Source organism: Hypomesus nipponensis, chromosome 23, assembly GCF_054491055.1.
Source record: "Hypomesus nipponensis isolate SF chromosome 23, ASM5449105v1, whole genome shotgun sequence".
Taxonomy (NCBI): Eukaryota; Metazoa; Chordata; class Actinopteri; order Osmeriformes; family Osmeridae; genus Hypomesus; species Hypomesus nipponensis.
In genome coordinates, this window is record NC_140383.1 from 21,607,652 (window position 1) to 21,630,000 (window position 22,349).

At 48.1% G+C, this 22,349-nt stretch overlaps 1 protein-coding gene across 5 annotated transcripts in view; it reads right to left on the bottom strand.

Moving 5' to 3' along the window:
* Positions 1 to 22,349, bottom strand: part of LOC146234872 (mitogen-activated protein kinase kinase kinase kinase 4-like) — a 64,828-nt gene that overhangs the window by 12,910 nt on the left and 29,569 nt on the right. For 2 of the 5 annotated variants that reach the window (XM_084688373.1, XM_084688372.1), the window contains exons 4-21: positions 17,369 to 17,494; positions 16,823 to 16,933; positions 16,645 to 16,735; positions 16,250 to 16,380; positions 16,107 to 16,161; positions 15,889 to 15,967; positions 15,469 to 15,644; positions 15,229 to 15,301; positions 12,445 to 12,655; positions 10,557 to 10,718; positions 10,105 to 10,191; positions 6,516 to 6,665; positions 4,817 to 5,086; positions 3,001 to 3,107; positions 2,323 to 2,492; positions 1,736 to 1,833; positions 801 to 979; positions 402 to 519 (exon numbers count right to left, since the gene is read on the bottom strand). In XM_084688373.1, coding sequence (XP_084544499.1) covers positions 402 to 519; positions 801 to 979; positions 1,736 to 1,833; positions 2,323 to 2,492; positions 3,001 to 3,107; positions 4,817 to 5,086; positions 6,516 to 6,665; positions 10,105 to 10,191; positions 10,557 to 10,718; positions 12,445 to 12,655; positions 15,229 to 15,301; positions 15,469 to 15,644; positions 15,889 to 15,967; positions 16,107 to 16,161; positions 16,250 to 16,380; positions 16,645 to 16,735; positions 16,823 to 16,933; positions 17,369 to 17,494 — 2,394 coding nt within the window. Of the gene's footprint in view, positions 1 to 401; positions 520 to 800; positions 980 to 1,735; positions 1,834 to 2,322; positions 2,493 to 3,000; positions 3,108 to 4,816; positions 5,087 to 6,515; positions 6,666 to 8,915; positions 9,333 to 10,104; positions 10,192 to 10,556; positions 10,719 to 12,444; positions 12,656 to 15,228; positions 15,302 to 15,468; positions 15,645 to 15,888; positions 15,968 to 16,106; positions 16,162 to 16,249; positions 16,381 to 16,644; positions 16,736 to 16,822; positions 16,934 to 17,368; positions 17,495 to 22,349 lie in introns of all 5 variants that reach the window. The other 3 variants (XM_084688376.1, XM_084688374.1, XM_084688375.1) reach the window with 3 other exon arrangements.

Sequence of the window (22,349 nt, forward strand, 5' to 3'; positions counted from 1 at the left end):
TTGTTAAGAATTATTCGAATGTTTTTCTTGATTCAAGGTGGATTGGATCCATTTTTATAACATGATTCTGTCAAAACATTTCTTTAGCGTTGATCCAATATCCGGATGTTGATGGTGGATCTTTTTGGGGATCTAACTTCCTGTCTGTGGCTCCTCAATTTAAGGACTTCCTTTCTGTCACCCTCTCCTATCTGACCTACATCCGGATCCACCATCACCAGCAACACAAATTAAAAACGATGAAACAACCAAACAAGACCAACACGATACCAAACAAACACAGTGGCAAAACAAGAGGGAGTGAATGAGAGACTCATGATGCAGTGATCGACGAAATGTGGATGTCGACTCCGACACCGGACTTGGCCGACCACCCCTCTTCCCTTGGTTGTCATGGTTACCTGTCGGACGATCAGTGTGCCGTCTTTGCAGGGCTTGCTGGAGGCGTCGCTCTCCCCCTCGTCGTGGACGATCATGGTCTTCACTGACTCTGTCTCTCCATTACTCAGCCTGGAGGAGCTGGGGGGAGACACAAGCGAGGGGGAGAGAGAGGGAGGGAGAGAGAGAGAGAGAGAGAGAGAGAGAGAGAGAATCAAATTATATTTACATTGTGGATATGTTGTATGAGTTAGTAGTTATTAAGGAGCATTTTTTACAATACATATACTGTTAATATATACGGTAGATCTATCTAATCGAACCTTGTATGAAGTAAATTGATATACTAAAACCTGTGCAGAATTATCTGAGGGTGTGAGGGTCAGAGGTTAGAGAAAGGTCAGAGGTCAGTTCCTACGTACACAGCACGGGAGTCCTCTGGCCCGGAGGTGGACTCCTCCCCTCCCTCCTGGTCCACCTCTTCATCATCGTCTTCATCGGTGGTCCCAGACTCCTCGCTGGAGGAGGAGTAGTCCGTCACCTTGTGGGGGGGGCGCACATCCTCCACCGCACGCAGCTCCTTGGCGAGGGCTGTCAGGTCCTGGAGGGGGGGGGGGAGGTCAAAGGTCAGGGGTCAAACTCAGTGTCAAAAGTGTGAGCCATTCTTTCCCAAGATTGGCCTTGCAGTCGAGCCACTTGCGAGGGGTTAAATGCAAAATACAGGAAGCAGGTAGCTGCTAGGGAGGAAGTGAGGTCACACAGGTGCACCAGCCAATGAGAAGCCGGCCAGTGAGTAGCAAAGCCAATAGATGAGAAGGGATGATGGGTGTGGCACATCGCTGCCAGAGTGCCCAGAGCTGCAGTGGAGAGCCAGGTTAATGCTACTGAGTAACAGAGAAGGATAGAAGCTGACATTATGAATGTGTGACAGGAAAACCATTAAAGAGACTTTAGGAATATGAAGAAGTGAAACATTAGGGTTAGAGAAAAGCGTGAGCAGAAAATGGCCACGCTGGCCAATCGAGAGAGAGCAAGCCATTAGTACAGAAACCCTTCAGCCAATGAGATCAGTGGATAGAAACACGTCACTGCACACAGGCTTACCACATCTCCCTATAGGGGTTCACATGAGAGGGTCACATGACATCAACCCATGGCGTCAATCCACACACACACGCACACACACACACACACACACACACAGAGAAGATAAAGATAAGAGTCAAGAAACTATTTTGAAACCCATTTTGTAGAGAGCATTGGCAAGCGCACTTTACTACAGGACTTAGAGTGCTACTGTGCTACGCCAGCTAGCGCACTAGCTAGGTCACAGGGACGACACACGCCAAACTCTCACCGCCGGTCGATTAGGCCTGACCAAGTCCTTCCTCTCCTCTGGCTTTTTCCCCGCAAGCTCAGGGCGCTGGAGGGCAGAGCCCTCTGACTTTGAGGAAGCTGAGGGGGGATGACAGGGTACCACATTTAGAGCCACAGAACCAGCTGCTGTTAGCCAGGCTAGAGCCTCGCAGGAAACATATCAGGTGTTGATAACTAGCTGGTGTTAGCCTGGATCGGAGCTAGCACAAAGCCCTCCTGTACTGATATGTAGTCAGTATGTGGGATGTGACGCTGTTAAATATAGGCTCCTGTAAACCAGTTTTGTTATGGGAAGAGAGTCAGGTGTGAATGTATGGGCAGTAAATATAGGATGTGATAATAACTACCGCCATGCCAGCTCAGTAGAGAGACTAGCCTCGCTGTGAACGTCGTTTTTTGCAAACAGCGGGTTGTGTGTGCTGTGAGTATGTATCCTGTGCATGCATTTGGGCTTGAACAGCCATCCCGTGCCAAGTGCAAGGGTGTGGATCATCCGCGGAGCTACGTGTCTATGTGTGCGACCCTCGCGGCAGGGCTAGCGCTGGGGTGAGTGCTCTGTCGACTCACAGCGGGCCCTGAACCTCTCTCCTGAGCCTGTGTGAGAGCCAGGCTGGGAGCTGGAGGCGCTGGAGCTGGAGGAGCTGGAGCCCCCACTACCGCTGGTGCTGGTGCTACCCGGCCCGGCCCGGGGGGTCAGCTTCTCCACCCTCTCCCACAGCAGACGGGGCTCTGCAGCACTGGGGAGGGGGGGAAGGGGAGGTAGGAAAGGGGAGAGGAAAATGGGAGGGATAAGGGAGAGGAGGTGGGTGGGTGGGTGGGTGGGGGAGAGGAGGGGTAGAGGAGGTGGCAGGTGAGGAAGGGAAGAGGGGGGAAGAGAGGGAGGAGCAAAACAAAGTAATAGTTAGGAGACGGCGCTCGGTGTAAAGGGTTAGACAGATAGGACTGTTACATAAAGCACTCCCACTCAGAGAGAGAAGAGATGAAGGGAGAGAGCGGGGGGGGGGAGATGGAGACAAACAATGAGAGAGCGATGTGATGCAGAGTGTTTTACATTCAGGGCACTGGTAATCACCTAGAGGGTGAAGGAGACATGGAGATGAAAGAGGAGGGATGGAGGAGAAAGCGGGCGAACAAAACGAGAGTTTGAAACAGAGAGGGGCGTGGGCGTGTGTAAATGTGTGTGTGTGTCTGTGTGTGTGTAAATGTGCGTGTGCTTGTGAGTGAGATGCAGAGATGTACAGGTACCTGCTAGCGTTCCGTTGCCCAGGCTGGTTGCTAGGCGTGGCGTTGCCTTGGTGAGGGGAGTCTCTACGCGTCAACACTGGAGACCTTGAGGTGGTCCTCACCGGAACCTTCCACAGAGACATGGCGCTCATACACACACTCTCTCGGAGAATGTGCGTGTATGAGAGCGATACGAACACAACCTAAAACCTGCAAGCCCTAACACAGTCCCAACAACATCCAAACATCCTGACGTTCCTATGACACGCTCCTCTAGTGACGCTGCGGTGATGATGGTTTCACATAACAGAAAGGGAAGGAAAACCACATATCGACCTTCTCAACCCCTGTCCATGACACCACACCCCTTCTGACACAGTGGCAGAAAGACTTGGGGTTAGGGTCATCAGTTCTCCATCGAATGGTTGACACAAAGTTAGATGTGTAAAACGTGGTTTCAGGCCCGCAGGCTCCATGCAAGTGCAGCGTCTGACCCGTCACTGCGCTGACTGTAGGCTGTGTGTGCCAGTGGGTGGGTGAGTCTCGGGGGATGTTTGGGGCGGCATTCACGAGCGTAGCAGTGCAGCTGAGAACACATGCAGTCCGTACACGGACGACAGAATGTAGGCGCCAACGAAGACCACGGCCAGGCGAGGTGATCGACGTCCATGACATGGCCATTCACAGGAGACTCATGACTATGGATACTTGTCGGTGAACAGAATGTGTCAAGTTATAGACCTAATGGGATAGGGCTTTCATTCGAATTTCATCGTAGGATAAGTGAAGGAAATGTTGTTCGAGGCTTCCGTTTCAGACGTTTCTAAAAACTAACAAGCAAGCGGATTAAAACGACACTAAAGGACTAAAGTTGCAATTTTGTTTGTGAGGGGTTATGCTGAAAACCCCTTGGACAACGGCTGGGTTGTTCAAAAGTTCTATCTTCTATTCCAACAGCGCTCTCTGCCTGACCTTCGAATAGCTCCATCAATAGCTGAGACATACTGAGTAGAGAAAAATAACTTTGATCTCCAGTTCAGCTTTCTCTCTGAGTATCGACAAGCCGACGTGTATTTAAAACAGCTAGCTGCAGTCTGTGCTTTATTGTGGCGTGTGCATGGGAAACTGGTTGTTATAGTAATCCAGATGTTACTTAGATCTGTGAGGATCTGGCCAGTCGCTTTAACCGCCTGACTCCTTTAATACTAACCCAGATATACATTAAGGGATCTTCATTACTGAAGTATACTTCAAAGGAAACATCAACTTTGCTTAGCTTGTATATGATCATCACTGGAGGGAGCAAGGGTTTGGGAGTCCCTGGTAATGGAAAGACATCTAGCTATTGGGACTCAGTTCTACATGGTTCAGGGATGGCCAACCCTGGCCCTTGAGAGGTGCTGTCCTGCAGGCCACTTCAAGGCTCCAATCAGTTAGAATTGGCCTGACTCAGCCAGTCAACCAACTAGGGGAGTCAGATGGCTGAATGGTTAGGGAATCGGGCTAGTAATCTGAAGGTTGCTGGATCGATTCCCGGCCGTGCAAAATGACATGTCCTTGGGCAAGGCACTTCACCCTACTTTCCTCGGGGGGATAGCCACTGTACTTTGCATTTAGCTTTTATCCAAAGCAACTTCCAAGACTTACTACTTACTGTGAGTCGCTCTGGATAAGAGCGTCTGCTAAATGACTAAATGTAAATGTAAACTAGTCATTAGAATCGGGTGTGTTTTGATTGGAGGGTTGGAGCGTGACACTGTGGCTCTCAAGGAGCAGGGTTGGGCAGCTCTGCTCTAACCTCACTACAGATCTACGTCAGGGCGGAGCCTGTCCTTACCCTGGGCGGGGCCTCGTCTGAGGGGGCCGGCTCGGGCGGCGTGGCCCTAGGCTGGGGGTGTGGCTGCGGGTCAGTGCGTGCGGGCGATGAGGATGACGGGGAAGATGACTGCGGTGCTTGTGCGAGGCGGTGGTGATGGTGAGAGTCCTGGGGGCGGAGGTGGAGGTTTGCAAAGCTAGGAGCGACCGGCTCGCTGAAGGACGGCGAGCGCAACACGGCGGAGGGAGGGGCGGCGTTGCTCTTTAGTGCCGCCCGCTGGGACCATTGGACCTTCCGGAGACAGAGAGCACATGGGGGGGTCATTCGGGGGACAGAGGACAGAGAGGGGGATGTGGGGTGGTGGGAGGGAGGGAGGGAGATAAAGAGAGAGAGAGAGGGAGAGAGTGTGAGAGAGTGTGAGAGAGAAAGAGAAAGAGAGAGAGAGAGAGAGGGGGGGGGGGGAGGGATGGATGGAGCAAACACTGTGAGAAAACAAGACGGCAAACACAAGCAGTGACAGGACACTGAAGGATCAGGGAGCCTCGAAAGAGGGCAGAGCTGTCAATATGGTAGCCAATGGAAACTCTTTGGGGTTGACCTCTGAGCTTTCTCATTGGTTCACGGAGTTAAGACCATATTGTATTTAGGCTCCACCCAGTCTGAGGCTCCAAGACCTTTGTCATCTGTGGTGTTATGAATGTAAATGAATTATGACAAGGCATGTGTTTACATCAGGCTAGCATGCATGAAGACCATTCACATAACCACAGACATGCACACATTCAACGACTCCCTAAGGGAAATGGAAGAAATTCTACTCAGACTGAGTGGCGTTTCGAACCATGCCCTAACACGACTTTAGCCTGACACTGAACTTGTCTCTAATTCCTACCAAATCCATCAGCAAATACCCTTAAGCCAACCCAGAAAGATATATTATGATACAAATTAGAATAGAATGTAAGAAGCCTATGTCAACAAGCATCCCGTTTGCACAACTGGCTAATTTCTTTCGTTCTTTTTTACATTTTGGCATCAGTGAACAATGCGCCAATGAGCCACAGTGCGTCATCCCGACTGAATTCTGACCAGTTTCATTAAATCACCATGACATATTCCAAACGTATTGTCTTCAGTGCTGAACTGAGATTACTCATGCTTGCTTTAGTCACACACTCTGAAACGATGACTAATACACACTCTGAGTCACTGGAGAAACTTGAATATGCTGTGTGTGGTTACCACACAGTCACGACGTAGCTACCTTCACAAGGTTACCTCCACTATCTCAACCAACAAGCACAGGTCAAACACACACCAACACACACGCCTACACACACACCCAAACACACTCACACACCAACCTAGTGTGGGCAAGGTTGGGCAAGGATTTACATTCTAATAGGCAGTCTGTGACCCAACCTGGAGGCACCTAGTGAGGGATTTGAAAAAAATCTCATTAACAGGGGGCATGGTTGTGGTCGCAATTTCTCCATCGACATTCCGCAGGACGCCAGCTAGAACATACAGCGGCAGGAGCAATCAACAACTTTAGATGAGATAGACAACAGAACAACGACCTGCATAAAGACAGAAAGAGAGAGGGAACGAAAAGAGGCACAGATCGCTGGAAGTCAGCACCCAGGAACAGGACGTTGAGCAGGAAGCCTAAAGGGACGAAGCGATGGGCAGCCAGGGGCGTCCTGGTCGCTATAGTTACCTGTGGCTCCATGGGCCTGTGCATGGCTGGAGCCTCGGAGGGGTTCCCGTTGGAGAAGGACTCAGAGGAGCGAGGGGGAACCGGGGGCTGCTGCTTGGGCAGGGCAGCCTGGGGAGAACCCTGGATGTTCTTGCGATACCTCTCGTCGGCCTGGAGACGACACACACAAACTGGTTCATATGGTTTGTAGAGACTTTCGTTTTTTTTTTTTTTACTGTTTTCGTGTTCATTTTGTGCGTTTTGCATGGTCATGGTTCATGGGGACAGTAATGGGGTGAGTAGACCCATCGTTGCCATGTTAGTTTCACCCACACAGTAGAGACATGTCCAGCAGGACACACACACACCAGCAGGCAGTGTCAATTCATCTGGCACATTATCAATAATCCCCTTCTACAGAAGATCCAGGATTAACGACATGCCGGTTGCTTCTGATTTTGAGACGTTTTGTGCAAACGCAGGAGGTGAGTTTACGCGTTCTCCCTATTTTTAAGACATTTGTGAATTACTCGTTAAAGGACATCATTGGCTAGCAATGCTTGAGCGATTTTTTTTTTTGATTTTTTATAACTGAACACGATAAAATATTTTGAAATGAAAATACTTGAAGCTAAACAAACCCTTCTGGAGAAAGTAACAAGGAGAATGTTTTCCCGGGTGTCTTATTATTCCAACACTGCACCAACCGTGTCTCCACAGTCCGGATATAAGCACGGCAATCTGACAGAAACAGTTAATACAACCATCTCTACTTAGAACGGCACCTGAGGCCTGTGACACAGAGAGGGTATAATAACAGACTTTATAATACCCTCCTACTTATTATAAACCATTGTGATTTGACCGACGTGATAGTCCGGGAACACTTGTTGAATGGATTTCCATACGTCGATCTATATCACCTAGAAGAAATTTAACAGCCTGTTTTTGTTCCTCATCTTCTGCCTACGCCCATCTCTTCTCCCTCTCTCTCTCTTTCTCCCTCCCTCCATCCATCTCCTCTCTCTCCCATCATCCCCTATATCCGACTCCTCTCCCTCTCTCCGTCGGTGCATCTCCTCTCCTCATCTCCGTCCCTCCCTGGGTATGTCCTGTCTCCCTCCAGGTGATAATGAGCCCAGCAGGACAACAGTTGGGGAACACAGGAACTCACAGCAGCCTAATGAGCCAGCTCTTTATCTGACTAGGTCATTAGCACTGGGGGGGGGGGGGGGGAGACAACAGTTGGACTAATTACAACAGCAGAGGTGCCCTCCCAAGGGCAGTAGCCCACATGAAGCTCTCCCCCCTGGAAGAATTGGATTTGAGGATAAACAATATCGCCTTTACGACTTGGCAACACCTTTAAATGACATTCGGAAGGATTTGTCATGAAAGACGAGGGGGATAGCTGGCATCTCTGGTATGATTTAGCGTGGCTTCTGGATTGATGTGGACAGGAGTGAGCAAAGTCGTACTGTGACAGCATTATTGAGAAAGAGAAGGAAATGTCATTGAAATCATTCACTGTATGGGCCAAGAAAGTGATTATGTTAAGACTATACATTAGCACCTAACCCTTTATAACAGGATCATAAATAGATGCCAGACAAATAGTTGTAAGCCAATAAACATTTGATTAACAACATTGAGATGTTGCTAACTGCTGTCATGCAGCTGTCACGAAGTATCTGTGACTATGACATACATTGACAAAGTCCTCTGTCTAATTGAATCAAAACCTTCAATTCATGTTTAATCCTGAGGATTTTAGAAGGTGGAAAGGCGGTTTTGACAATGAAGTGCTTAAGTTCTTGAACACAATGTTATTGTGGGCATATATGAGTGGGCAGTTTTATGTTCCCATGATGCTGTGTGTGTTTCCAACAACAGAGGTCTCCATTACCCAGAAAAAAAACCTTCACTAGTCATTATCATCAGATTACAGAAGAACGATTATTGTAAACGGTATGAATGATGTTCGGTAAGACTTGCTAGTCTCAAGGTTCTATGTGAATAGGTCCAGTGATGTTGAACTAGCTCATAGATGTATCTCCAGAAGAATAGATGTCTCTCTATCAATGGCAGGGCTGCCTATTCCTGCTCTTGGAGATGCCTATCAGCAGGTTTTTGCTTCCACCACAGTTAAAACGAACCAGATTTAATTTATCACCCAGCCATGTATTAGAATCAAGTGTGCTAGATTAGGGGTGGAGCAAAACTACCGAATAACAGCTCTCCAGAGAGAAGGTTAAGCAGCCCTGATTTAGGGTGTAAATGTGTCTTAGACAGCAGAAAGACCACCACCGCCCACAGCCCCATATTAGCCACACCCACACATGGAGGCCACGCCCTCCGGCAGCAGAGTCAGTGAACAGGCAGCATTCCGTAAGAGGCGGAGCAGCAAGCTGGAGGGTTCACCTCTCTGATTGGCTCATAGTCTGGGGCAGGTCGTTGAGGTCCGTGGGTGTGCGACGCGGCACCGTTGGCCTGCTCCAAGCTCCTCAGCCACTCCCAGTCCACGACATGTGAAGACCTCGTCTTCTCCGGTTCTAGATTCTGCGGTGATCTAGCTCTTTCTGGGGTCATTTTCAGTGGGGCTTTGCTCTTATCCGACCCGAGGCCGAGTTGGGACCTGGTCCTATCCACATCGCGGTTCTGCGGACACCGAGTGGACCCTAGGCCTGGATCTTGAGGGGACTCCCCACTGTGTTGCTGTGTGGCTTGGGTCTTCTCTGGAGGCTGGTGGAGGGCTAGCAGATAGGTCTGCTCCAGCTGCAGCTGCCTCTGCAGCTTCTGGGCCTGACGTTGTTCCTCCAGCTCCCGCCATTTGCACTCCTGGGCGGAGTGGGGGCAGCGGCGCAACAGATGGAACCATGCGACATGTGACCTCTCAGAGATGCAGTGCATTCATAGTGCTTTATATTTTCAATTGCGACAGAAATTGTACTGATCATTCTAATGAGGCACACTGGCAGAATATCTGGGTAACATTATGATAAATCCGACCAAGGTTCAACTGTGAGACTGAACAGTACTGACTTTTACCTTAGAAGCTGATTCGCAAGGAATTGAATCAAATTAGAGTGTTGCTGAGAACAGACACAATGTGAGAAAGAATGACAACAAGGACGAGCAGCATGTGAAGCAAGGAGGCAGGGATGTGACTGGTCACATCCTCTCATAAGCTAATGCCCTCTGACCTCTCAAGGAGCAGAAACCTTTAGTCATTTGAACACAGTCACCGGAACTCCCAGTACAGACCATCTCAACGGAATGTGCAACATTACGGAAAAACAAGGGAAACCCATGTCTTCCTGTACGACGTTTCCTGGTGACATCATCACCCGGGGACTGTAAACATCGTAACTTTCCCAGCTCGGCACAAACAATGGCTGAAACCATAACCTCAATGACTGCTCCCTTGGAACAGATCTAGATTAAGGCGTAGACTAAATCCAAGATCACGTCTCATAGATAAGCTAATAGGAAGACTATCCATTTGACACATATCTAACTACACATCAACCGACCGACGCAGTTTGAAAGCGCTGGACTGAGAGGAAAGCCCTGGATGCACGGAGAGGAGGACGGAGAGAGAGGTCCTCACCAGTAGCATGGCCTGCTCATGGAGAAGCTGCTGCTGCAGGATCTCCAGGTGCCTCTGCTCCTCTTCCAGCTGACGACGGATGTACTCCTGTCAATCAAAATACACAACCAATCAATGGTGAGCGGGTGGAAGAGGATGAGGCACCACGACGGCCAGGCATAGTTTAGTATCAAAAATATTAGTATCAAAGTATCAAACAATGTTTTTAAAAACACTTGTTTCTTTGTTACACTTTCCAGTTGGGCACTTGGGCCATCGCGTCACGATAGCAGAGCACACCAATTGCCAATTCTCTTTCGAATCCTGAAACCAAAGCCTCACCAAGAGGAGAGATACCGACTGACCACTAAAGTGACACCGAATGTGAATCTGCCAGCGTGGAGAGACCAGTATGGTTCAGCGGGGGGGGTCATAGTACAGGTGGTTCACCACGGCATCCAACCCTCTCTCACCTGCTCGCGGTCAGCCCTCCTCTTCTCATCCTCCGCCCTCCTGCGTTCCTCCTCTTCTTTGCGCCGGCGCTCCATCTCCTCCAGGCGTCTCTTCTCCTCCTGCTCCCGACGGCGCTGCTCGCGCTCCTGCTGCCTCCTCATCTCCCGCTCGCGCCGCTGTTGCTGTGGGCGGCCACACGGGGTGCCAGAGAGCAGGTGTCAGGAGCGGCCTCAGGATCACAAACATGCTAATCTAGGCTAGGCTACTTGTTTTTTTTTCTGCGCGAGTATACGTTTTAAGTTTATATGGAGGAAGTGCGACTTGCGCCACTGGTACAGCTTCTTCGCCTCCTCCTCAAAATGGGCAGGGGAAAACATGCTAAGCTGAGCTAGGCTAGCTACCCTATTGACATGGTTGTAAATATGCTAAGCTAGGCTAGACTTGGCTGGCTATCTTTTCTGCCTGACTACAGATGCTTGGTCAGGCTGGTTATATAATTCCTGATAACATACTGCACTTGCTTCGATTATTGAAACTGCACATGTGCACAAATCCATCTGATGAGCAGAACAGTGTGTACTCCCCTCTAGCACCACTGAGGTGTCAACATTTCATGTGAGGTATCACGATTCAATTATTTCATCTAAAAGTTAAAATCTGCAACGTGAACAAATCAGACAGATTAAAGCCTGCGATGGCCTTTTAGGCGTTCAGTTGAAGCTTCGGAACTGGAGTGGTAGAGGCATCATGCAGTATCTTGTCTACATAATCTCTGAAGCAGAAGAGAGGTGATATCTCCAACAGGAGCTCACATGCACTGTGGTATTTCAACCAAATAGCCCTTGGTGAACTAACCTGAGAAGTTCACCGTAGCCTGTATAATTGATGACTGGGCTGTCATGCTTAGGAGGGAATGTTGTGTTGGGAAAGGTCAGCGATTGTGTTTTGCAGATCAGACAGGTGCCGATCTTTCTTGCCTTTGAGTTGTTGGCAAGCACAGTCATTAAAGGCAGGGTATCTGATGTGTTTAAATAGCACTTTTTGTCATATTTGCCAAAATAAACTTCCTGTCTTGATAACAACCAATACATCTACAGGTTTGACGTTAACTTGAAATAAATCTGACACCTGTAGGCATTGCAGAACTGTAATAAACATGACAAATCATTAAGACCATTGCTGCACGCTTTCTGCCTACTGCCCCTGCACTCAATGCGCGTTACTGTAGTTTTGTGGGAGTGGCTTTGAAGGGAGGTGGCGGGATATTTTGGTTTGAATCTTATCAAACACAAGCTAAAATATCTAGCTTCACAAAACGTGCCGAACCCAGCGTTAATACCTAGTAATGAGAGTATATCTGCACATGGCTGAGGGGATGTGAACTCAAACTATGTGCACACAGACACACAATAGTATCTAATACACACTAACAACCCTACACTGCAGAAAAGCCCTGCATACAGCTGGGTAATGGAACTGGAGTGTCCTGCCCTGCTCCATCCAGCCAACTTCAGCAGGGTAATGTGCCTGAGCCTGTGGCCCTGGCCTCCTTATATGGGCTCCCAGTTCTCCTCAGAGATAAGAGACCAATTAGAGAGCAGACAGGCCCCAGAGCAGCAGATAGGGCTGTGAACACATGATACTCTGCAGTACTAATGGCTACAGCCAATACACACAGAAGAAGAGGGCAATAACTGAGAGTTTACCTACAGCAAAGCGTGCACATAAAATAATCAAGCAAAAACAAACAAACAGACTTTAGGGTAAACATCTAGACACACACATGCACACGCACAAATTCACAACAGAAAGAAAAAAACAGGCTACGTTGCGTACTGTTTTCTCTGTTGTACGTTTGTGTGTGTGTGTGTGTGTGTGTGTGAGTCAGACCGGACCACTAGCTCCTACCTCCTCCAGCCTCCTCCTCTGCTCCTTCTGCTGCTCGATGCGCTTCTGCCTCTCGGCCAGTAGTTGGCGCTTGTACTCCTCCTGCTCCCTGAGCTGCTGCTCCTGCAGGAGCTGCTGTCGGCGCAGCGCCTCCGAGCGCTCCTTGTTCTCCTGCTGCAGGCGGATGAAGTCGCGGCGCAGGGTGGACTCACCTGGCACGTTCACGATGGAGCTGTCAGGAGCACAGGAGCTAGCACTTACTCTTTAGCTTGTAGCAAGCCTATTGGTAGGTTTGCTTGTTTGTGTTTGGGGCAGACCAGATCTGCTGTTAGCATGGAAGATATTTAGAGTTAGTGGTAAAGATACATAGTTTGCCTGACATGCTAGCTGGCAAATTAGCATTGTAACAGATGTGTGGCAAGCCGGAGAAATATAAGCATGTAAGCTAATTTGTTAGTATGTGAGAACATTTGTGGAATAGCATCTACCCTTACAAAAAAGAAGTATACTTCAAGTTTATTTTGTAAGTATACTTAGTATAAAAAGTATACTATTATCATGTTACTTAAAGTATACTAGCAGTGTACTTATTTATATACTTTTTTTGTACTAAGTAAACTGAATTGGCCCACTTTTTTGGTCATTTAGTACACTTTAAAGTACACTTGTAGTGTATTTCAAGGTTTACTTTTGAATACTGCAAAGTAGCCTGTGTAGTGCACTTTCAGTTCATCAAGTATACTTCCTCAAGTACTTCAAAGTATACTTTGGAATACTCTAAAGTAGTCTGTGTAGTGCACTTTCAGTTCATCAAGTATACTTCCTCAAGTACTTCAAAGTATACTTTGGAATACTCTAAAGTAGCCTGTGTAGTGCACTTTCAGTTCATCAAGTATACTTCCTAAAGTTCTTCAAAGTATACTTTGGAATACTCTAAAGTAACCTGTGTAGTGCACTTTGAGTTCATGAAGTATACTTCCTAAAGAACCTCAAAGTATACTTTGCAATACTTTCAAGTGCACTTTCATTTAATGTATGTACGTCAACAAGTAAACTTCTAAATGTAATTTTACAATTATTTACTAATGTTAAAATGTTTATGGGCCCCTCAAACACCTCAGATCTTCAGTCACTTGGCGAGAACGGGGCCCTCATAACAATTTACTGCAGATTCGTAGCTCTTCACTATGTACTCAATAATCTTCGTAGAATCCAGCTGTTCTTATCAAATGTAACAGTCATTTAACTCATGGTTACAATGGTAAACCAGCACAACAATGACAATTACCACGCAACGAAACTCTACATTCTAAGCAGACACATTTAAAAAACAAAATTCATGAAGTTACATTTGTATTTCGAACAAACGGCAAACTTATCAGCAAATTTTAACACTATTTACCGCCTTGCATCATGGGAATTGACTAGCCAATGAGCCACACTATCTTCATTATTTCACGTCGTTATTTCGTTCTTCAGTCAGTTTGACAGTATAACCTTCAAATTCTCAAGTAGCTTTTCCGTTTTTTTCCATTAATACTCCAATTGATAATTATTAGTATATGAGTATAGGGTTTCAGAATGTTTTAGCAGTAATTAAGGTTACAGCTTCAGTAACAAAAAAAGATTCAATGTGCAATGCATTAGATTTTCATAGACATGAATAATTAGAATGAGATGGATCTAAAAAATGTAACCTGTAAAGTACTTTAAAATTATTTTGACTGTTTTTAAAATTATTTTGACTGTTTTTGCTGTATAATAATAGAAAACATACATCCTACTCCAGAAAAAATGTATACCATTTTCAGTTTCTAAGCATACGTCTTAAAATTACGTTATTGAGCACGTAGTGAAGAGCTACGAATCTGCAGTAAACTATTATGAGGGCCCCGTTCTCGCCAAGTGACTCAAAATCTGAGGCGTTTGAGGGGCCCATAAACATTTTAATACATTAGTAAATAATAGTAAAATTACATTTAGAAGTTTACTTGTTGACGTACTTACATTAAATGAAAGTGCACTTGAAAGTATTGCAAAGTATACTTTGAGGTTCTTTAGGAATTATACTTGATGAACTCAAAGTGCACTACACAGGTTACTTTAGAGTATTCCAAAGTATACTTTGAAGTACTTGAGGAAGTATACTTGATGAACTGAAAGTGCACTACACAGGCTACTTTGCAGTATTCAAAAGTGAACTATTTTCAAAGCATACTTAAAAGTATATTAAAAGTAAACTATGTTCTAAGTATACTTCTTAAAAGTATATTAAAAGTGAACTATTTTCTAAGCATACTTCTTAAAAGTATATCAAAAGTGAACTAAAAGTGTACTATCCATATTTTAGTATACTTATAGTATACTTTAATATACTTCTTTTTTGTAAGGGTAAGCTAGGTTGTGGCAGGGTTTCCCGCAGCACTTTCCAGTTAAGACGGCAGCCTAAGCAACACATGCCTACCGCCTTAACTACGTCATCAAAAACGTAGTTAAGGCGTTTTTTTTATAAAATAGCAATCCGCCGTTCTCCTGTCTCCTACCCTACAACCTTAACGAACACATTTTCTGCGGGAAACCCTGGTTGTGGTATAAATGCATGTTAGCCTGTCGGCTTGTCTGTGGTATAGACACATGTTAGCATGAAAGCTTTTTTGTGGTAAGGATCCACGTTAGCATGTTAGCTAGTTTGTGGTATAGACCCATGTTAGCATGTAAGTTAGTTTGTAGTAAAAACCCTTATTGGCATGTAAGCAATATTGCAGTATAAAGACATGCTAGCTTTAGCAGAGCTAACCAACGTACCTTGGCTCTCCCTCCTGCTCCTGAGCCTCTTCCTCCTCTTCCTCACTGCCACTGTACTCATATTCCGTCTCATCTACACAAGAAGAGAGAACATTTTAGAAAGATCGCAGTAATCCAAGTCAAACTACTTCTTACACATGACAACATTACCGGAGCAGAGAAACCTTGGAAGGACCGAGGTTTTCTAACTTCACAGACTACAGCAGTGATGCCAACAGCCCACCCTCCCCAGAAACTCACCTTTCTCGCCCCTCTTCTTGCGCGTGCGGTCGATGTGGTCCTTCAGCTGGATGCGCACCTGCCGCTCGTTGGGCTGGTCCCGGATGTAGGGGTGCTTCAGAAGCTGCTCAGTGGGGGGGCGCTGGGTGTAGTTCTTCACCAGGCAGCCCTCGATGAAGCTGAAGAACTTCTTGGACCTGGAGGAGGGAGGGAGGGACAGAGAGGGAGGGTATGGAAAAACATATACGGAGAAGGAAGGAAAAGAGATGAAGAGTAGGAGGAGATGGATGGATGAAACGAAGGAAGGAGGAGAGGGAGAGTCAGGGAGAGGGAGATAGAGGGGAAAAAGTGGAAGAGAGGAAATATTCTCAGGTGTTCTTTTGAGATGGTTGGACCGTGCATCAGATAGTTGTGGGCAGAGCTGGAGCTTAGGACACCCACCATTTCTTGGACTTGAGTCGAGGAGGCGGGTTTCTGGGGATGAGGAAGAGCGCTCTCATTGGGTGCATGTCGCACAGCGCTGGAAGACAGGAGCAAACGCACACAGATCAAAACACAAAAAGTACAGATTGACCAGTATGAAATTCCAGTTGTGTGTACAGATGAGGGTGTTAGCTGTGGTTAGCTGTGGCAATCTGGAAAAAGGTTGTTTGACTTACGAGGAGCTCCTTCCGCCATCTCAATTGCTGTGATTCCACAAGACCACAAGTCACTCTGCAAGACAGACAACACAATGAGTATATGTGTTTTTTTTGTTGTAGCGCGTGTGTGTAGCACGCGTGTGTGTAGCGTGTGTTCTTACTCTGTAGTCGTAGGTAGCATCTGGGTTCTCGTCACAGGCGATGACCTCGGGGGCCATCCAATAGGGCGTGCCGATGAAGGTGTTCCTGCGGCCCACTGTCCGGTCCAGCTGGGCACTCACACCAAAGTCCACTGGAGCACAGAGAACCAGTCAGAATCAATTACAAGCAGTTAGAAGCAGTCTATTGAAAGCAGTAAGAACCAGAGCACCTGTTTGAAAGGGTCAGAACCAGTCTTTCGAATAAGTAAGCTTGGAGAATTTCTATTTCAAGAATGCAAAGTAGATTGCAGGTTTATTCCATTGATCTTCTGCTGGGATCTTAAAGTTCTCTAACTTCAGCTTCTCCACTGTTCCTCACTGAACCGGGATACAGAACAGATAGGAGAGAGTCTCACCCAGCTTGACCTCTGCGTTCTCCGTCAGCAGCACATTCTGACCCTTGATGTCACGGTGGATCACGTGATGGGCGTGCAGGTGAGCCAGGCCCTGAGGAAACACACAGAAACACCCATGAAACCACATGTCCCAGCATGCATCGGTCGAGCTGCTGGGTAGACCCGAATGGGAACTCACCCTCAGGATCTCTCGGGAGATGTAGGCGATCCAGTCCTCCTTTAGGGTGTTGCCTTTGGTGTTCTTCACCAGGTCTGTGATGGAGCCTGCACCACAGAACTCCATCACCAGCTGCAGAGACACAGGGAGATGTGGTCAATGCAAACACACACTACACCAGTGAGAATGTGGTCAGTCAAACAGCTGTGAGAATGCGCGGAGCTCAGAGACGGGGGGGCCCGACTCCCTGGCATCCCTTTCTTCTGTCTCTTTCTCGCTAGGAAAAGCTACGATGGGAGGTTTTTGTTCGAACTTACTGGAGATAAATCTCTCACTTTGTCTGTGGCTCTGTACATAACTCTCTGCGTCTCGCTCTCCCCTTGTCTGTGTGTGTCTCTGTGTGTGTGTCTTGGCTGTGTGTGACTATTTCTGTGTGTGTGTGTGTGTGTATGTTTGTGTGTGTGTCTACTTGTCTGTGTGTGTGTCTGTGTGTGTGTGTGTGTCTATTTTCCTGTGTGTGTGTCTGTGTGTGTCTATTTGTCTGTGTGTGTGTGTGCTGCGTCTCACCCAGAGCTGGTCATCGTGTCCTGGAGGGCTCTTCTTGATGAAGGCCCCATAGTAGGTAGCTATGTTTCTGTGGTGTGAGTACTTCTTCAGCATGTTAATCTCCAGTTTAATCTCCTCCTCTTCATCCTGCCGAACACACAAACCGCACGCACACAAAGAATTACTACAGGAAGGGAACACATTCCTATTGCCCTGGAGGGGAGGAAAAGTAATTCCACAAGATAATGGAGTGATTCATAACAAATCACACACATCTCCCTTCCTCACTGTCCAAGTCAGACACACTATCACAAACAACTACAAGAGCATAATTGAGTTTCCAGAGTAATGGCGCTGTAACAATCCAACATGGCTGTTAACCATCCCTGGGTGTTTCTGTTGGCGGGGTGAGGACGACAACGCAAACAATAAGAAGAGAGTCACCCTCCGCCACACACATCAGGAGAACTCCACCATTTGGTGAGTTTGTCAGCGGGTGTAAGCATTCAATCACTGCGCGTGAGCCTTCAGTGATTGCGTCTGACACGTCCGTGAAGAGCGTGGCCATAAAACAGGACACAATTTGAATCGTGAAGCGTACTAAAACACTCTTTTCCCATCTCGCTCACACACACACACTCCCACACACTCCCAGACACACACACCCCCCCGCAAACACACACACTCCCACACACACACTCCCAGACACGCGCGCACAAACACACCCAGATTGATCAAGACAAGCGAGCAGGGAGGAGTGAACCCGTGTTCCCCGGCACATCACTCTCCGCTCCCTCCTCGTGTCCAAACGTTGACATTTACGGCGTCTCGCCGCTTCCTCCAGCAAAGCCGCTCTCCTTGTCTGACAGGATGTTTAGCCCTGCCTACCAGGAGGGAGATAAGCCGGGCCACCAGGGCTGAATGATTTAATACACGGGCCGGGCACTGCATGGATTGCGGAGGGGAGTTTGGAGGTTGCCGGACAGTGTTTTCATACTAATAATGTCTTCGTGTGGCAGGCGCTTTTATCCACTGCGACTTACAGAGAGGTGGTGGGGATGGTGGCCTTACGATGCTGTCCAATGCTCCACCAACTGAGCTGTTCTCATCCCAGTTGACATGTGGTGGCTTACAGGCTGGATGTGAAAGGGGGTCGTCTGACTGTCACTGCACACGGAGATCTGTGTGTGCTCCACGTAGACCTCCTGAGGAGGTCATGAGACCAGTCGGGAATGTGCACTTTGACCTTTCAGACTGAACTGTGTCAGATCTCCAATGGTCATCTGTGGTGGTGGTGGGTCAGTCCGACAGCCACACGGCGAATTGTGTTTGTCTAACAGCAGGAGTTCTTCTAAAGGTCTATCTCACGAGAGTGGCCGTATACTATTAAAACACTCAATGGGTAGAATGAACACTCCGGGTGTTAAATTAACACTTTGAAATGTGCTGTGCAGCCAGTCAGACAGTCAGTCAGTAAGCCAGACAGTTAAGCAGTCAGTCAGACCTGAATACCTTCTTCGTGTCACAGTCATAAAGCCTCATCGGGTTTCACAGGAGTTCTCAAAGTAATCTGTCACACATGGCCAGACACACACCCCGGGACAGGGTCTGTGTGTGTGTGTGTGCGGAGGCATGGGGGGTCTAGGTTACAGCTGCTCAGGCAAGGAGACACTCATGCAATTACATCATCTCTCTCCTCTATCTCACCTATTCTCTCCTCTGCATTTTTTTATTGGAGTTTCGTTGCTTGCTCTTTCCCTCTGTCTCTCCGTCGCTCATTAACTCTCTCACACTCCCCCAGAACATGACTCGAGCTATCCTAAAGCTACTCATTGTCGCTTGTTTTTGTGAAATGGTGGCAATGGAGGCGGACATCTTGATTTGAACACCACACAACGGAACAGCCATCATACACGCCCTGGGGAGACGTCCACCGAAGGCAGGTTTAATGAAACACCAAATATTCTAAGGACCCTCTGAGACGAACACACCGTGGGCAACACTTTCAGATGGGAACATGACGTAACACTAAACATCTCCATCGGTAAAGTGATATTGGATTTACCTATTCCAATAGAGAATAGCCGCAAGTTCAAAGAGAGAGCGAGATGTCGAGGGGAAGAGAGCCGAAGCACAAGAGAGCCAGTGAGAAAAGGAGAGATAGGGACGGAAATACAGAGAGAGAGAGATGGAGAAAAAATGTGAGAGGAAGAAGAAAAAGAGGGAGAGGTTAAAAGAGTGGAGTGGAGAGAGAGATAAATTCAGTTAGCGAGAGGGTGGGCAACTGACGAGACAAATATAGAGTAAGAGAACGAGTGAGGGAATGAGCGAGAAAGAGAAGGCAGAGAGAGAGAGAGAGAGAGAGAGAGAGAGAGAGAGAGAGAGAGAGAGAGAGAGAGAGAGAAGGAGAGAGAGAGACGAGAAAGAGAGCAGAGAGAAAGAGAGAGAGAGGGGAGAGAGAGTGGAACGGAGGAAGAGAGGAGCAGCAGAGCAGGAAGGAGGGAGGCGAGGAGACAGTGGAAAGCCCTCTTCTCCCTCCTCCCCTCCCATAATCCCACTGCACTTCTGCTGAACCTGCTCTGAGGAGAACAACACACTCCTCTGCTCTCACTCTCGTTCTGCCTGCTTCACTTTGGGTGCCTCCCTTCTCTCTCTTTCGCTCTCTCCAGATTCTCCCTCTCCTCCTTCCATCTACCTTTTTCTCCTCCCATCACTCGTTCTCTGTGTCGCCTCTCTGTTCTCTCTTTCTGCATGTGAAACAGGAAATGGAATGTGGGTCAGGGAACATATGCTGAGATGTGGCTGTTGAGAGGGAGAGAGAGAAAAAATATCTAGCGTGATAGAGGAAAGGGAGAGAAACAAAGAGAGGGATGGGAGAAAGAGAGATAAAGAGAGAGAGCAAGGGAGGAGAAAGAATGAGGAAATAGAGAGGGAGAGATGAATAAGGAGGGGAAGGAGAAAAGGGGAAGGAAATAGGGAGAACGAGAGAAAGATACATCGATAAAGCGAGACAGAGGTAGACAGACAGAGAGAGAGAGAGAGAGAGAGAGAGAGAGAGAGAGAGAGAGAGAGAGAGAGAGAGAGAGAAGAGCTGGAGAAGCACCATCTTCTTGCTGAGCTGTAAAACAGACCAGACGCACGGCCCTCTGGGCCAGGAGACACGTAGCCTGGAGGACTAACTGCTGAACGAGCACCACAACACCATGTGACCACAAGCGTCTGCCGCAAACCAATCACAGCAGAGCACAGGAGGAAAATCGGTTTTCTAAAGTCAACAAGATCCCCCAACGGTCATTCCGGGTGCTCAGGCGAAGTGGAACGCTTGTTTACCAACGGCTGCGCTTGGAGAAAATGAGCCTCTTAAAACGCGACAGCAAAACTCCCTGTGTGTTCTGTCGACTGCTGCTGCTCTGTGGCGGCTTGTTTACATTAGGTACACGCAGCGTGGAGAGGCCGTACCGTTTACACTCCACAACCTTCAAGCCTTCCCTTCCTCGTCAACTCAGTTCGCAGTGATCTGTACCTGTCATCCTTCTATCTGCCTGTCATCCTCCTCTCTAACTGCCATTCTCTTCTTCACCAGTCAGTCTCTTCGACGTTGAATATTTCACTCCCAATGAGGGTAGACTGTATCATAAGTACATGCATCTGAGACTCGGTGGGACGGCTGTCAACAACTGGTTTTTGGACTCGACTAAACAACAGTGTTTTTGTAGTCCGGGCATCGTTGGAGGAGGAGACACCAGGATCCCTCACTCCTGGGGGTGGGGGGGGGAGGCGGGGGGGGGGGGGGAGGCGGGTGGGGGGGAGGCGGGTGGGGGGTCAGGGTGACTAGTTTGTCCTTCATGAAGGACAACAGCAGGAAACGGTTCTAATGTTTCCACTGTGCGTGTGTGTGCTTGTTTCATTGCACATTCACTCATGATTAAGATTCTTTAAGAGTGGCAAAGGATGAGAAGGAGAGCGACGACACCAGACACCTCTGCACATCCTCCAAAGTACACACACACACACACGTGGGATCTGACTTCATCGGATATGAGTAAGGGCTTATGAAACGCGCGCTGTGACAAACACGCACACACTCACCCTATCCCCCCCACACTCCCTCCCCTCCAAACACACACACACACACTTCCAAACACACAGACGCTTCGTTCCTGTACATTCACTCTCTCCCACACTCTGTTTCTCCCAGGGCCACCCTGAGGCTCCCAGATATGGCAGACTGCAGAGGCGTCGGAGGGACAAGGGGCCTGCAGAAGCCCTCCCCTCACTGGCCTGCCATCATGGCCTATTTGGGGAGGGAAAACATGACGACTCGGTGGATGAGTATGAGGTAGTGAGCGCAGGCTGGATTTGGCGTTGAGAGCGGGGCAGTCTGTGTGTTGGGCTCTCAGAAGGAGTCTGGATGTGCTGAACCCCACCCGGGGGTCCAGAGTGTGTGTGTGGCTGGGGGGGAGAGCAGCTACCCAGCAGGTGGGGAGAGCAGCTTCCCAGCAGGGGGGGAGAGCAGCTACCCAGCAGGGGGGGAGAGCAGCTCCTGGGGAGTTGGAGGAGGGGGAGGAGGTGTACAGCGGGGTCAAACGTAGGTTCTCACCCTGTTGGATTTGAGTGAGGACACGGACATTATGTTTGATCTGGGACACTAGCCTTGTGTTGGATTGGGGACACTCACGTTATGTCTATGTCTGAGATGTCCAATGTCCCCAAAGGACCCACCTCTCCAATGAACAAACTTGGAGATGTGGAGACTAGATCTTTTGTGTCACTCTGGTGTACAGTGTGATGAGGTCAGCAAAAAAAAACATAGCCTAGAGAAATAGCTATATATAGAAAGCACAGACACACACACACACACACACACACACACACAGTCACCCTCTGTTGCCCTTCTCTTTTTCACTTTCAGTGTCACACACACACGGTACATGAACTCTCACCCTTGTCTTCTTTCACACACACACACGCACACGCACACACACACACACACACACACACA